Source organism: Odontesthes bonariensis, chromosome 16 (genome assembly GCF_027942865.1).
Source record: "Odontesthes bonariensis isolate fOdoBon6 chromosome 16, fOdoBon6.hap1, whole genome shotgun sequence".
Taxonomy (NCBI): Eukaryota; Metazoa; Chordata; class Actinopteri; order Atheriniformes; family Atherinopsidae; genus Odontesthes; species Odontesthes bonariensis.
The window spans coordinates 19,421,801-19,438,801 of record NC_134521.1 but is presented as its reverse complement, the minus strand read 5'-3'; the positions used below and the strand labels follow the sequence as shown (position 1 = coordinate 19,438,801).

Below are 17,001 nucleotides of genomic sequence, written 5' to 3'. Positions count from 1 at the left end.
TGCATGTAATGTTATTTAGCTTCACTTGAGGTTATCTTACCTGTACATGCTTGCGCAGGTTGGAAGCAGAGTTTTTGTTGGTGGATAGCTTTGTCTCTTTCGGTTAATATAATACATCTATGCTTTCGGCATACAAAGTTTACACTGCATGATGAAATTGTTGTCATTCGCGGACTTGAACTCAAATGAGTCCTTTAAGTATGGCCAGGGATTGGCCTCACGTTCTCCATGCGTGTCTCTGTGTTCCAAATTCGACCCTTCTCCATCGATACACTCGTCTCCATCCGTCTCCATCATCTATTAGCTAGTTCCTCTGTGGCACCAACATCTCGACATTTCGCACTTTCTGGCGCTGCAGTTGTCCAGTTACTGGTACGCAGACGAAGCGCAAGTTCTACTTTTTTTTTTTTTTTTACTTTGTAATGGAAGCTATTTAAAATGTTGTGAAGTCAAATACGTCCAACTATATTTACTTAAGTAAAAGTAAAATTACTGATTTTAAAAATTACTCAAAAAAGTACAAGTACACAAACAAACTACTCAATTACAGTAACGAGAATAAATGTAATTTGTTACTTTCCACCCCTGGTGTCATGTAATAGAGTGGTGGTCTTCCAAACGGTAGATTGATGGTTTGATCCCCCAGCTCCCCCACGTGAAAACATTAACATGTAACTACCAAACATAATAGACCGAGCAGCAGGTATATCATTGCCTCGATGTCCTCCATTGTTGTGTCATGTCTGTGTCATACACAAATGACGTTGCGTGACTTTTGGGCTGCCTTGCTATAACGACCCCACCCACATTGAGGTGGTAATGGAAAACGACCTAAAACGAGTAGAGTAGAGTCAAGTCGAGTACAGCCGAGTCGGTATTCGTTGAAAAAGGCCATTAAACACACAGGGAGGAGAATACAGATGGCTTTTTTTCTTTTCATTCCTTTTTGTTCATGCAAAAAGTTATAACCAAAAATTGTATTCACAGAATAGGCTACCTCTTGTGGTCGTGAGAGCAATTTAATGGGAACGATAAAAACCTGACCCTTCCCAAATAGGGTGACCCTAACCAAGTGCTGTTGTTTTCTAAAGCCAACTAGCACATGACAAAATTTTGCAATAACGTCTTGTGCTCACATGTAACCAAGGCAACCAGCGAAATGGTGTCCACGATAGTGACGGTGGTGTTGTAAAACTAGTATATACTGGATCTAACCATGATCATTTTTCCAACCCTATCCAACTACCATTATTTACTCTGAACCCAACCTGGAAGTGTCAAAAATGTTTTTAGAAGGAAACATTTAGAAAGTGTTGTTGTGTTATTAATGGAATTTATGTTAGTCTCAGATTCACAGGTTGATAGTGCAGCGATTAGCCCCTCAATCCACCCCACCTCCATCCTCCTAATGAGGACTTTTTGGCTTCTCAAACAAAAGAATTGAAAATTACATCTGGTCTGATGTGGAAAAGCTTATGAGTCATATTTCCCTCTTACCACTTGTAGGGGTTGGCAGTTTACTGGACACTAGCCGTAATTTCAGCCAGATTGGAGGTATGAACAAATTACTTATAAGGCTTTTTTCAAGGATATAGTTTCACTTTCCAAACTCACATCTCCCTTTCACCTCTATCTCTCATGCTGGGATTAAATTGTGTTTACCATCTGTGCAAAGACGATAAGAAGAATATATATGGTATGTAAAATATTTATCCCCTCATTTTCTCCTTGTTGGTCTCTAAAGGATGTTGCTGGCAAAGTATATAGTTTTTCATGATAATAACAACCTAAGCTGGACTGTATTTTTTTCCAATAAAGTTCTAAAAATACATGCAAGGGGATCATTCGAAGTAACCGCTAAGGATTTTCTTGTAAAAGAGCTGGTGTCATGGATATAATAACAATTTGGAGTTTTGCATAAGTAGAATGCCAAACTTTTCTTCTGCAGTGTGTACTGCAAAATTCAACAAAGAGGCTACTAGATGTTCAATCTTCATATATTGACTACTGAAAAACCAGAAACCGCTATCTCATATGTTACAGCTTCCTTTGTGCTCTTTCATCACACTTTAAGTTGCAGCACTCCCCCTCACATGACTTGACTGTACAGTTTCTCCTGAACTCGGAAATTGGAAGGCGGTGTAAACACCGTGCCAGGAAACTGTGTCACTGACCCTCTCAAATTAAATGAAAAACCACTGATGGCTACATTTCCGCAGGAGGCGCTGACTATAGCTTCGACCTTGAGTTAGCAAACGGGAGAATAGCGTGGTTCCTTAAAATTCATATGATGGGGAGTATTGAATGTTTTACACCATGGATGTGAGATTTTTATAATATTATAATGCCACTTCACTACCTGACAGTTTGTAGATATTATTTTCAAATAAAAATTATTTTCTTTTCAAAAAGTTTATGATTTTAGTTGTATTTTGTGACAAAATCTAAAAGCCTTAAGTCCATGTGACTGAACTTGAAAAGTACAAAGTTCTTCTTTGTGTGTACTAAAAGGAACATTCAGTCATTACTTTCTGAACTGTTTTAACTTTAAAAAAAATATGCAAATATAACTCATAGTCCTATTAAAATGAAAAACTGTTACTTGAGCTGAAACATTTCTACCTTGAACTGACCACTGAGATGGTGAGTCAGTCTTCATTACTTTATTTGCCTTTTTCCGTAAGTCTTAGGGACTTCGAACAAATTCTTAGAAACTAACAGAAGCAAACAAAGGCATCGAAATACAGAACATGAACACTGGCCAACAAAAAACAAGGGATATGTTGCCATCTCCTAATTTGCAGCCATTGATTGTGAAACTTCTCTCCAAGCCAGCTTTAGACAAGAGAACAAAAGTATATGTTACACATTTTCTGATATGACTCAGTTGCTCTAACTGGTAATTCACGGGAAAGCACAGTTCAAACACCGCTTTTGTTGGTATTATTTTTAAAGGTCAACATTTAGTGGTGTGTATGGAGTGTGAAATACATTTACAGCTCACCAACATTAATTTTCTGTGGTCATTAGAAAAGAAAACCCCAGTTTATCATAGTGAATTGATAACCTTATTTCACACACTGCAGTCCTTTAATTTAGAAAGTTATTATTAATGTGTATTGATATATTTGATATTGATATTTTTGTGGGGGGGGGTTTAATGTGTTTTCACCCTACCATACCACCACAAATGCCCTAAGGATGCCATTGACCCCTCTGCCTCTGCTGAAGTGGAAGAGACTGATGGTGTAACAGAAGCTGTGACAGCGTAAATGGAGCTGAGAGTCGTTCAGTGTTGAGCTCCTGAAACACTGCCACCAGTCGAAACTGTTTAAAAACTTACCTTTCCTGATATTCTGTGCATCAATCAATTCATTTTTTATTTCTAAAGTACTTTTCTTACAAAGAAAAGATGCAACACAAAGTGCTTTACATAGCTAAGAAAATATAAATAAAGAAAAAAAAAACGTCACTTTAGGCATCCAATTCCCCAAACTACAAGTCCCACATAGACATACACACACACAGAGGTGGAAAGAGTACTGAAAAATTGTAATTAAGTAAAAGTATCTTTACTTTGCCTAAATTCTACTCAGAGTAAAAGTAAAATTACCCATCTCAAAATTTACTTGAGTAAAAGTACAAAATTACTTAATTTAAAATGTAATTTGAATAACAGTTACTTAATTACTTTCAGTTTCTTAATGCAAAAAAGGATGAGTTATGAATCAAATTCAGTACAAGTTGTTTTAATCTATTTCGAGGTTTATTAAAGTGCACATCCACACTTGCAAAAGATCAATTGGGCTAAGGAACATACTTCCTCACAAGGACAGTCACAACTTGTACCATAATTATGGACAACCCTGAACATCCTCTCCATGAGACTGTTATCGGAAAACAGAGTCTCTTCAGTCAAAGGCTTCTTCAGTTTGGATGCAAAACGGACCGCTACAGGAAATCTTTCCTGCCCACAGCCATCAGCATCTATAATAACTCCTTGATTTAATTGAGTTACATCAACATTTAATTTCCCTCTGGGATAAATAAAGTATTTTTGAATTGAATTGAATTTAATAAAGTGCAAACAATTTTCAGTCCTATTGTCCAATGGACAACACTATGATAAGAATAAAGAAATTTAAACTACAATCAAAGTATTAAAAAAACAAAATGCACACAAAATTAAGTGCCCACAGGATACCACAAATCAAACTAAAATGCCACAGGATCCCACTATTCACAATAAAATGCTACAGGATCCCACATCTCAAAATAAAACAAAATGCTCACAGGATCCCACTATACAAAATACAGTGCCCACAGGATCCCACAAATCTGCCAATAATCTACAACTTTAGACCGGAAAAGCTCTTGTTCAATTTCAGCAGCAGCTGATTTTCGAAGTTTTTTGCTGTAAGTCTTGCTCTCTTTGCTGTGAAGAGCAACCCGGCTGAACTAAGGTGCTGTTTACACATACCCGGGTATTTTGATAAACGAAGACCTTTCCCTTCGTTTGTGCATTTCGTTTATACACAAACGGAGTTTTTTCCTCCGAAAACGAAGCTAAAAAAAACTCCGGCAAAAGTGGAGATTTTTTAAAAACTCCGTTTAGCGTTTGTGTGTAAACTGGTTGAAAGAGACAAAAACTGAGTTTTGGGAATAGAATGAGGAGTTGTCGTCATAGTACAGAGCCCCGCCCCTATCCGCCATGTTGGCAGGATGCTAGCGTGAAAACGCCATTCTCTCTGTCCATTGTTTATCTGGCAAGCATGGAGGTACTAGCAGCATTTCTGTTGTTGAGAGCTAAACTCGCTTGTGTGATTTTGAAAATTACAGTCATACAATGTATTGAACAACAAAGACATTTTTCACGGCTTTAGCAGTTTTATAGTCCAGCGCAACGTGTAAAAGTAGCTCAGTCTCGCTATCAGTCCACACACATGAGCCTGGTGCCATATTTTCTTCTTGAAACGGATCCAGAAGTTCTTCCTGTCAGCGGTTCTCTATTAGGCTTCTGATTGGCTTGTGTGGAATTCTCATTGTTCTAACACTGCCACCGTCAGGCTTGGCGTAATTTAACAGCTCTTGATAGCGTATTTATGCGGACCAATGTAGACGTGTTTTTTTTTAAAAACGGGGCTGTGTGCACCTAGTTTTTTTTGCAAACGAAGGTTAGAAAATATGCGTTTATCAAAATACCCGGGTATGTGTAAACAGCACCTTAGCCAACAACGCGCTGGGGCAGCCTTCAAAACAAAGCCCAAACGTAGCCCGTACTATATTACATTACTGTTGATTGGCATTTAACAAGATAATACTTTACTGCACTACTACAAAACAGATTTCGCGCATACCTTTGACGAAGTGGTCACCGCAGACACGAGCATTTGCAGATTCAGTTCCTCCAGTCTGTAAACGCAGGTTAACTATCCACTTTTTGCGGCGTTGTTTTTCCATTTCTCACCTCTATGGGCGATTAGGTAATTGCTAAAAGATTAGGTACTCGATAGTAACCCTTTCCCTTCTCTCGGTTAGACCGATTGCAACATCCAAAAACGGCACAAAACTGAGGCATTTTGGGCAAAAAAGTGGCAGACAAAACACAGGGTTTTCAATGGGACCCAGCTCCAGTTGCCCACCACTTAGGTTCACGCGCTTAGAAAATACAGAAGTGACGTCAAGTGAAACCCAGCTATTGACTTTCAGTTCCGGGACAGCTGTTTAAATTTCCGCCCGCATTTAATTTTTCACCATAAATATTTGTTTTACTCAGTAACGTGAGGGGTTTCAAATGTAGCTAAGTAAAAGTACTTGGGTCAAAATGTACTCGAGTAAAAGTAAAAATTACACATTTCAAAAACTACTCAGAAAATTACAAATTACTCATAAAAACTACTCCATTACAGTAACGTGAGTAAATGTAATTTGTTACTTTCCACCCCTGCACACACAGCATACACAGAGTAGTGTTGTCTAAAAGCACTGTCTTAACCCTCATTGACAGTATTGGGGTAACAAGAACACTGGAAGTTTGAATAAAAATGGAGGTTAAAAAGATAAAAAGATTTTTAAAAACACTGTAAGAATGAAATGGAAAAGACCTGGGTTAAATATTAAAACAAATTCAATCGTATTACGAAAATAAAATGTGTTCAATTAATAGTAGTAATTCAAGTAATTCATAAATAAATTGGTAAAACACAAACAGAAACTGATAATATATTTATAATATGTATTTTTCACATAAGGAAGGAAATAAATCTAAGTGAAATATTGACTGTGAATTCTAATAAAAGATATTTAATTAAAAGCTTTACAAAAACGGTGGGTCTTAAGCTTTTTTTCTTAAACATCAACACTCCCAGCTGCCTTCAGGTCTTCAGGAAGGCTGTTCCACAAGCGAGCACCATAAAAACTAAAAGATGCTTCTCTATATGTTTTTAGTCCCCGGTTTGGGAATAAATAAAAAGAGGCCAGCCCCCGATGACCCGAGGGCTCTGGGAGGCGCATAAACTAAAAGCAAGTCGGATAGATACTTAGGACTAAAACCATTAAAGGTGGGGTATGAGATGTTTTCTGGAGCATTTTTTTTATCATATTGTTGGAAAACCTCCTCACGACCCCATTGCACCCACTAAAATAGAATGTTTGGGGAAAAAAAGTAATATTTTAGTCCACTGTAGATAACCTGACTCACGTCATCTGGCTGCGTTCACCAACTACACGCGGGGGCGTTCCCTTTCCTCACACAACCATCTGAGGAGCCTGGGAGTCATATGTGTTTCGTCCGATTAGAAAATAATCAGAGCCAATCATTAATCGCTGGGTGGGACTTTGGATGAATGGCCGAGCTACGTCACGGGTTGAGTCATTGGGAGTGGCTGCAGTGGCGTGTCAGTCAAGATGACGGACAGATTCTTCATCCAATCACATGCACGAGTTTTAGAAAAAATAGCCCCATTTGAAATCATGTCGGTTGTGGGCTCGTCCCAGATGGTATGCGAATACCAGAGGGCGGGAGTCAGATAACATTGTAGAGGGTGTAGCAAGAGGAAATGTCTGACCAATAGAAGTAATGATGAGTTACTTCTATTGGATTCTGACATGCCAATCAACCGTCAGCCCCCCTCACCCCTCACCCCTCACCCTTGCGCGTTCACAGACTCGTGACTCGTTCATGTGTTTTGAAGGCGTGGTTTCGAGGGGTGGGCTGAAAGGAGAGGCAAGGTTGTGTATTTTCAAAAATATAGGAATGCAGGAACCGTTTTTCAAAGATCTCATACCCGACCTTTAAGAGCTATAAAACTAGTAAAAGAATTTTGAAATCATTCCGGAAACACACAGGAAGCCAATGCAGAGATTTTAAAACTGGAATAATATGACCTCTTTCTGGTCTTCGTCAGCAGACGAGCAGCTGAGTTTTGTAGCAGCTGCAATGGATTTATAGTATTTTGCACCAGAATAATAAAAGTAAAAAGATAGGCTATAAATAAATGCCTTTGATGACATCAGCTTGGAAGCTTATGAAACACTTTTTGCAACATAGATTTAACATCTTAATTTGCATTTGCTTATAAGTGGCTCTGAGTGTGGTATTATTTCTGCATGATTGAAACATTGATTATGAAAATACAGCTCATCTGTTGGACTGCCAGAGTCCACATTCAGTGACAAAGCTTTTGTAACGAACCAACTATTGTATCAAAGTGACTGGTGAAACTAATCTAATTTGACTACAGCTGAGCACGGTCGTGCTTATTCTCTTTATCGGTTTTAAATGTCACAAACCAAGTGTGTGGACAGATTAACAAAGAACCCATAAGGCTGCTCGAGAGCTGCATTTGCATGTGTTCAATGTGTTTTTATCACAAAGCTTATTAGAAATTTGTCAGTGTTCCAATTAAGTCTACAGAGTGCTAAAACCTCATTGTTATTCATATTTGCATTTCATGTATATATCAGAATATTACCCAATTTTATAATGGGAGTGAGAACATGACATGTTGCTGTTAAATTCCTGTAATTACCTGGATATATAAATAAATAAATGATAATTAATATCCTTTGGGAGCCCCAGACTAGATATTGTCCCTGTAACCAAACAACACCTGCTACTGATTATTTTCTAATCTCTTGAAATTTTGCTAGTCAGTGATGATGATTGTCCATCCCAGAAATTTGCAATGAATAACAGTCTATTTGTACTGTAGAGGAGATGGGTAACTATAGGGTAAAGACAAACTTGTCTCATCAGCTGTTTTCTTGGCTTAATTGTATATACATTATGTCAACAGAGTTCTGGATGTAAGTTTAATGTATTTGTCAATTAGCTGAGTACTTCGTGTAATCAGCTTGTATAAGCTGCTTTTTCAACTTTATTCTTATGCCTTTACAGGTGTGCACAGGAAGACATTGTCACACACACAGCATGGCTAAACCGGTCAAGTATACTGTTTGCTGGAGAAGACAAGTGGTCAGTGGATCCCAGAGTGAGTCTGGTGACCCTTAATCAGGAGGAGTTTACGATCAAGATTGAAAACGTGGACATGACAGATGAAGGACAGTATGTGTGTGCAGTCCAGACAAGCAGTCGACCGAGAACAACCTCAGTGCACATCCTTGTCCAAGGTAATTAAAGATGAAGGAATGATGCTAATACTGTGACGAGTGCTATGCTTCTGATTACACTACAAAATGATGTGAATTCGTGGCAAGAACATATTTATATAAATTATATATATATATATATATTGGTATATATTGTTTGGTATGAAAAACTGTATACCCAGGTATGTTGGTACAGGCACCAAATCTTGCAAACACTGCAAATGAGTCTTAGCAATTTTCTGCCACATTTCTTTTCAAATCATTTCAAATTATGATAGATTGCTGTCTTGTATGCAACATGTTTTTTTCTTTCTTTTTCTGCTTGTCTACACTCTAAATCAAGAGTGCAATCACACAAGAGTATAAATGAATAAGCAAAGAGAGTCAAAACAGACGTCGGATGCTTTTCTCGATCCTCATTTCCTCATTCATCGCACCACTGGAGCAATTAGAGGATAAATACCTTGCTCAAGGAGTGGGAGGGGAATGTGGTTCTCAATCGCAGCATTATGTGAGGTCAATGGAGAATAGCATTTAAGATGCTTATGTTATAATGATGTGTGGTGTTGTGCTAATGTCCTAATGAGATGCAGGATATACTGAGGTGCACTGTGCTTTGCATTTGTGCACAAAGCATAATAGGCAGTTTAAGGCTGGGAGTTTGATATGCAGATCCATGTAATGTGAAGTTATCCTCATGAAAAGCCATTCCCATGTCCAAATTAGAGAGGGCAGGTTTGAATTTGTTCTGCTCCGCGTTTTCTATTGCCTAACAACAATATCCCATGACAAAAAAATTAAAGTATGATCATCCGACATTACCTCCATTTTAAAGCAAACCAAAAAACTTTGATCCTTAAACTCTTGTCTTCCTCAAAATGGTACATTTCAGTATTTGACACACACACTCACAAAAAAAACACATACTTTTTCTCAATAAGTAAATGGGATCTAGAATTCTGCTTTCCCTGCCTCTGCTTTTTGCTGTAAATGTTTGAACCAAAAAGCGATTCTCAAGAAAAGGAAGCTAGATAATACAAAATGACAGGCAAACTGAAGATTCAGAATGGTAATGCATCTACTTTAGTGGCATTCAACAACATTAGAAGGCCCTGTTTGCTAGCCAAGAGCGACGGTGAGTGAGTTCCCGATCAAGTGCTCGGCTCCTTAAGTGAATGAGTGTGGAAACACAGTTATGCCCCAGCAGGTTTTTGCTTCTTCAACCAAGAGCTGGCTTAGCTAGCTTGACTATCTTGCAGCTCTGGAAGTTCCTCTCGTTTGTGGCCAAGCACTCAGGAGAGCTTGCTCAGCTAGCTCCAGGCTCCAATGGGTCTAAAGATCCCAGCTTCTTTGCTTAGAACTTATTTAGTTGGCTTCCTTCATGGCCAAGTAACCTCCAAGTTAGTTCTTGGCTCCTGAGCTTTTAACCAAGCAAACCTTAGTCAGATAGCTTCTCAAACAGCTCCGGCCTCCTGCAGCTTGCTCAGTAGGTCAATCGCCTTTCATTCAGCATTGGTTCATCCAAATACTCTATGTAAATCACACAGGCTGACTGAATCTTTAACCATAGCATTTATAGCTGATTTAAAAAAAAAAAAAAAAAAATGATCACGATATACCTTTTAACATGTAAATTAGGTTGAAAATTTGATCTTTAGTGAAGGGTGTTTTCAAGAAGGCATTTGTCACCTGAGTGTTTGTATCCAGGCACAACTCTGTATACTTTGCCATCTACACAGTTTGGAGAGGTTTATCTAGTCCCAGCTCTGGAGGACACCAAGATTTTCAGAGAAATAATGAGCAGTGACATGATGAATCTTTCACCCATTATGCTTAGCTACATACTAAACACACATGCATACATACACAATATACACATTACACAAGTTTATTTCTTAAAAGTTTGACGCCAGACCAAAGATCACGACTGATGGTTGGCAGAAGAATGTGGTTGTCTATTATCTGTTTCATTCATATCTAATTACTGATATTTGAACCACCTACACATTTTAAGTCCTTAAATACTCCATTTATGTCATTAGCAGACAATATAATACAATAATAAATCTCAATAGCACAGCAATTTTTAATCAGTCAGCGTGTTTTCCCTGAAGTTGTGCAAGCACAAATGCAGTGTAGCTAGCAGGTTGTGGGTGCAGAGGTAGGAGCGAGCACAAATACATGCTGCAGGCGTTTTGACTGGTGTGGGCATAGAAGTCACTGCTCTTCAAACCTATGTTGATATCTTCAACCGGCATCCTAATCTTCCTCTGGTTAATTTTTATGGATGACGATAGTTGAAGTGCGCTTTCCTATATTCAATCACAAGATCTGTCTGGGATTGTTCATTAGTCTCAGTCATCTGTCTCAGGCTCTACAATAAAACACTAAAAGGCTTTGGAGTTGCAATATACTTGTTTTGTTTTTAGTTGAATCGGTGTAGATAAAAAGTAATTTGGGTGATGATAACTCTAGTGTCACAAATATCTTTGCAGATTAACAGATTTATTTAGCAATTTAAACAAAATTCCCATGAAAGGAAAAATATTTGTTTTCGGGTAATTTACATGGCGGATGATTTAACTGAGCTCAGGCTCAGACACTTATTTTATTGCTGTGTCGATGCAAATTAATTCAAAGCCTTAAGATCAGTTTTCTGTCATTATTTGAAGCATATTAGTCTGCTGTACAGTGCTAATTATACAGTGCTAATTATATTATCAGTAAAAGCAGCTTCATAAGCACCGCGATAGTTTTGTGTTGGAGATAAGCACTTGTTTATTTTTTTTTTACAAAGGGCTTATTATGTAGAACCAAGTCTTCTCCTTCTCTCGTTTATATTAATCTATCTGAGCATCTTTTGATGGCTCTTTTGCTGGCATAGTCATGTCAATCAGACTCAAGATTTCAGTAGTTACGATCAGCAGTTTAAGAGGACCATGCACTGTTTTTTTTAGTTTTTTTTTTAGGTCCTAATTCTTCACTGTAGATACCTTTCAGTTTGCACCCTGAAAACATAATTTTCAACTGCATTTATTTAACCGTGGTTAATGGCGTAAGAGACACAATGATGTTTCATTTCAAATTTTGTGGTGAATTATGAGAACAGGACAAAACATAAGTTTATGAATGAGACGGTAAAGTCTGTGATATAGCAATTTTTTTCTAGCTGGGAAAAAGTAGTAGACTCTCAGTAAAAAAACACAAAAAATTGTGGAACTTTTACACTTCCCAAAAAGAGCATTAAACAGCTGCAGCTCATCCAGAACGCTGCTGCTAGAGTTTTAACCCGGACTAAGAGATCTGAACACATCACACCAGTTTTAAAATCTTTACACTGGCTTACAGTCACTCACAGAATAGATTTTAAAAGCCTGCTGATGGTTTACAAATCCCAGAACAGTTTAAGCCCAAAATACATCTGTGATATGTTCAGAGAATATAAACCCAGCAGAGCTCTTAGATCCAAGGACTCAGGTCAGCTGGTCCAGTCCAGAGTCCAGACTAAACATGGAGAAGCAGCATTTAGCTGTTATGCTGCAAACAAGTGGAACAAACTGCCAGTGGAGATTAAACTTTCACCAAATGTAGACATTTTTAAATCCAGGTTAAAAACATTTCTTTTCTCATGTGTCTATGCATGAAATCTGAACGCTATCTTTAAACTTATCTAGACTGTTGCTTGTTTTTAAATTCATTTAAATTATTTTATTTGTTTGTCTTTATATTATTTTATATATTTTTAATGCTTCTTCCACTCCCTGCTGCAATGCTTTTATTTTATGTAAAGCACTTTGAATTGTTTATACATGAAATGTGCTATATAAATAAATTTGATTTGATTTGATACACTTGGCCACAAAATCGTAATAAATTTGCATCTGAGTTATAAAATTGTAACATACCTATGTTTTGCATTACATGAAAATGTCACACATTCTCAAAAAATGTTGAACTATTTTACAGCTCCAAAAACATTCCAAGTCTACTATCCCTCGCAAGTGTAGCGTTCTTGTGTTTTTCATTGAGCGAAACTGCCAAAAATGTGGCGTTATATCCAAACCAGTGTGATCCAGGAGTTCCACTTGACCCAATACTGTCCAACAACTTTCAATTTTGCAATCAGTCACATTTGATTAGGGTTGAGAATAAAGAAAATGCATTGTTAGATATTAAGAAAAACAATGGCCCATGGTGAGAGACACAAAAACAAATAGTTATTCCTAGATATCAGTTAACACAAGGTTACAGGTTCATATCAACGCCCCTGAACACTTCCCCATGTGAAAAAACAGGCAGAGAAAACCATTAATATCTCAGAATTTCTGAGCCTTTATCATGACACCACGACATATTGAACCTGTGGACAAATGTACCTATCTTACCTTTTCTTATCGGACTTGGAGCTGGAATAAGGCAACTGGACAAGACAACAGGCAAGCAAGAGTTCATGATACAAAGAAATGTGGTTAGAGTTCAGGTGTGGAAGGTAATTGGTGGATCATGTGGGGATTTTTTTATGGGGAATTGTTTGTGATTGCCCGTGGTGTCTGCATTGAGAAAAAAAAATGGTGACACATCGCATGAATGTTACATTACCAGCTCGTAAAAGATCCTGTACATCCAAATGTGATTTGTTGGATCTTCCATTTGTGTTCTGAACAGATGCAGCGAGCTCCTGACCAAACATAAGTATGCGACTTATTGGGAGAAGGAACGTTGAATGAATGCAAGAGAAGAAAGCAATTTTATGACAATATTTAGTAACTAACCATGACCAGGAAACCCAGAGTTAGAGGAGGGGAAAAACTGAAGGTCATACTATGGTGGTATAATCCAATCTTCAACTTAAAACCAAAATTTTAATGTAGCTCTAACTCACTGTTGCCTTGGCAACAGCAAAAACAGGAGAATACTGAGTTCATTGAAGCAGCCGAGAAACACTTAAATGCTAAAGGCCAGTCACAATACAAGGTGTGGGGTCACTGTATATGTTGCTGCTGCGGCCACTGCCTCAACAACACAGGGAATGAAAGTGTTCACCACCTGAAAGACACCTGGATTCGACTGGTCCATTCATGTAGCAGGCACTGCAGAAAGAAAAGATTTCCTGGAAAATCTTTTGCCAGGTTTTCAGTCTTAAATGCCTACAGATTGTTTATTTCCCTCATTTCAGTATTGGCCTTTGCAAAATTGTTTTTACTACCCATGTGACATGACCAAATAATGCTGACATTATTGTTTGTTTATCCAACGCTTTAGTCCAGACTGACAATTACAGCAAATTAAAAGAAACACCGCAATGCGCTTTCAAATAAATACCGAGTGAACTTTACATGGTTTCTCGAGCAAAAGAGAGAAAAATCCCAGTGGGAGATTTTACAGCAGATTGCTTTCCTTATGCGGCTGCCACCCCTCTGTCAACGTTTTTAATTGTCTCTCACTGTCTGGGTGTAAGTGGCCTAATGGAATGAAAAGTGTTGCAGACCGTTTGGTGGATCACTTCCTTCCCGTTAGTTCTGCAAATATGGTGTTATTCAGTTATCCATCACAGGAATATGATCCCTGTTTTTAGTGTCTGGGGTGAGGGAGTAAAATATGAACTTCAGCAATTCATAGGACAAAACCTTTCAACACTCCTTACCTTTGACATTTGTCAGCAGAAACACAGTACCCATAAAGATACATAAGAGCGTTGAGTCATAAATGGGCTTCATTCATTTAGAACTTTCCTGATCTCATTACCACTCAAAGAGCTTTACACTAAAAGCCACATTAACCCATTAAGACATTCATTCTTTTTTTTCTTTTTTTAATCTTTCCACTGGAAGGTTTTAAGAGTAAGGATAATTTGTGGGGTTCATTAACCAAAAACAAAAAAAACCTTTGACATATGGACTATAAGTCATGGAACACAACCTCAGACCTGATTTAGTTTCTGGAAGAAAAAGAAAACTTTTTTCTTAGAAGAAAAACTCACACAGGTACAAAGGAATTCATTTTCATTATGTTCACTGATAAAGTTAATTGTATTTAGAACAATTAAAAACATTTTGACACAACACAGATTTCAATTATATGGTTTTCTTCTTCTAAAAAAAACAATCATTGATCAGTGAACACTGAAAATAGTTTTTGTTTGCACTCGTGTCCATTCAATAAAGGTTCAAATGAATTACAGAAAATTACAGATTGAATTGTTTTTCATTTCACAAAAATTCCCAACTTTTTTCTTCATACTTCTGTTTCCTAGGAAACTGTGATTCCTCAACCCAACCAAAAAGTGCATGAAACTGAATGAAGAAGAGACTTATGTGTTAGTCAACTGTTTCTAAGTCCAGTGACTTTCACCTGCCTCTTTATGAGGATGTGGTTGCTGAACACTTCATAATTACTTTTGCCCAATATTCTGCTGGCTTTGATTGGAACTGAGATGTCTGATTCCAAATCCCACCCTGTGTGCCTTCCGGAGATACCAGTATTCATCACAAGGGGAGATGGGATCAGGCCAACTTTCAACACGTCACTGCTGATTATGTTTAGATGTAACAGTAAAAAAAATGTCCAGGTGAAAAGCCTGTGCTGGGTTGATGTGCTCATCAGTGTTGTGTGAAAAGTGTGTTCAAATGTTACGGGGATAGGACCTATCGCTCTCTGCGTCCATGTTAAACTACAGTGATCAAACCTGGAGATGTGGTCATACTGATTTAATTTCACCCATGCTTTATACCTGCAAAACAAAATTGCATTTTGTGTTAAGTTCTAACTAACAAATGCTAATATGTAAGCAGACTCAGCTAAATATTGACTTTGCAACTTTTTTTGTAAGCACTAGACTAAGCTCTGATTACCACTGCCACTGAGAGCTTCACAGACCTGCCAGCGTGCCACATAAACTAATTGTCTTGTTACCCATGAAAAAAAATAGAAGAAATTACCTAGGTGGAAAATGTGATCTTTCTTCTAACCCTTACATTGGATGTTTCATTAGATGATTTACATAGATCGTTACACTCTGGATAAAACAGTTTTTTTTTTTTTTATCTGGGCTCGAAGAGAACTCTCCGGGTTACAGTAAACACGACTGTCTTTTGCTTTCACAATTCATTAAATGTTTCCACAAAAGCTTCAGCCACCAATGAAGACTTATTAGACGCACTTAAATCTACGTAAAATTGTGGCGCAGTGAGTGAATCATGACTTTAGATCATCAAAAATTCCCAAAAAATATCTTACAGTCTAAAATAAAAATCGAAAATACTTTGACCACATGCGAGGCCCATTCAGGGGCTTCTACATGGTTGGTTGTATTAGTTTCTGCCTCTGAGACAAACTTATATCGGGGTCGTATTCATTGTCAGGCTTTGTCATTGTGGATCATCTTCCCAGACTGCGCAGCCACCGCATTCTGATGCCCGCAGGTCTACTCTCTTTAGAAGCAAATATCCACACGTTTCTAAAATAATCCTGCATCTCACCTAGGTGATAGGCAAGCAGCTGCCTATCACCAAATATCTAACTAGTACCTGAAATATGTTGAGTGTTTCACACTGTAATTAAAGAACACAAATAACACTAAAGATTGGCTGATACTATAATCTCCTACAAATATCACCTTTTCAGAAGAAGACAGCTTCACTGAATTCTTCTTTTTTTGTTTTTTTTTACTTCTAACAATTATTGCTGCCAAGAAACATATTTTAACTTATTTTAAAGTGTTTGTATGTCTCTTATAGTATACTAATTACAACCATTTTGAAAAGCAACACTTAACATTACAGCCAACCACCTACACATACGACAGTCATCCACCTACACAAAATTGAAAAATAGGGCTTCGTCCTTTAAGTAAAGCAAAAGCCTTAATTATAAATACTTTTACTGTTCAGAAGTTCAGTAGGTAGATTACAGTTCATAGTTGCATGACCATCATTGTGTGAATTTGATTGGCTGAGAAGAACAAGCCTTTTTGAAAGTGACACAATACGTTGTTTATTTTTATATCCAAATAGAAATTTCTACTCTCAGTGCAGTGCAAAATGATGAAATATGCTTGTTTGGTGCACTAATGAATCCTACACACTTTGACAGTATGTCATTCCCTCTGATAAAAGAAAAAATAGCAAATTCTCGTAAAAAAAAAATAAAAAACTGGATAACTGAATGCTTCATTTCAATTCAGTTTTATTTATATAGCGCCAAATTACAACAAATGCCATCTCAAGGCACTTCAATAATATAGTCCAATTCAAGCCGATTGTAGTTCAATTCATTGTAATCATTATCCAATCAAGTCCAATCAATTAAATTCTAAATTAATCCAATCTATTCATACAGAGCCAATTCAAAAAGAATTTCCTAGCTAAGGAAACCAACAGATTGCACTGAAAC

General features: G+C 37.5%; 1 protein-coding gene across 4 annotated transcripts in view; it reads left to right on the top strand.

Moving 5' to 3' along the window:
* Positions 1–17,001, top strand: part of ntm (neurotrimin) — a 442,255-nt gene that overhangs the window by 375,411 nt on the left and 49,843 nt on the right. For all 4 annotated transcript variants that reach the window (XM_075486521.1, XM_075486520.1, XM_075486519.1 and 1 more), the window contains one exon: positions 8,399–8,631. In XM_075486521.1, coding sequence (XP_075342636.1) covers positions 8,399–8,631 — 233 coding nt within the window. The remainder of the gene's footprint in view (positions 1–8,398; positions 8,632–17,001) is intronic.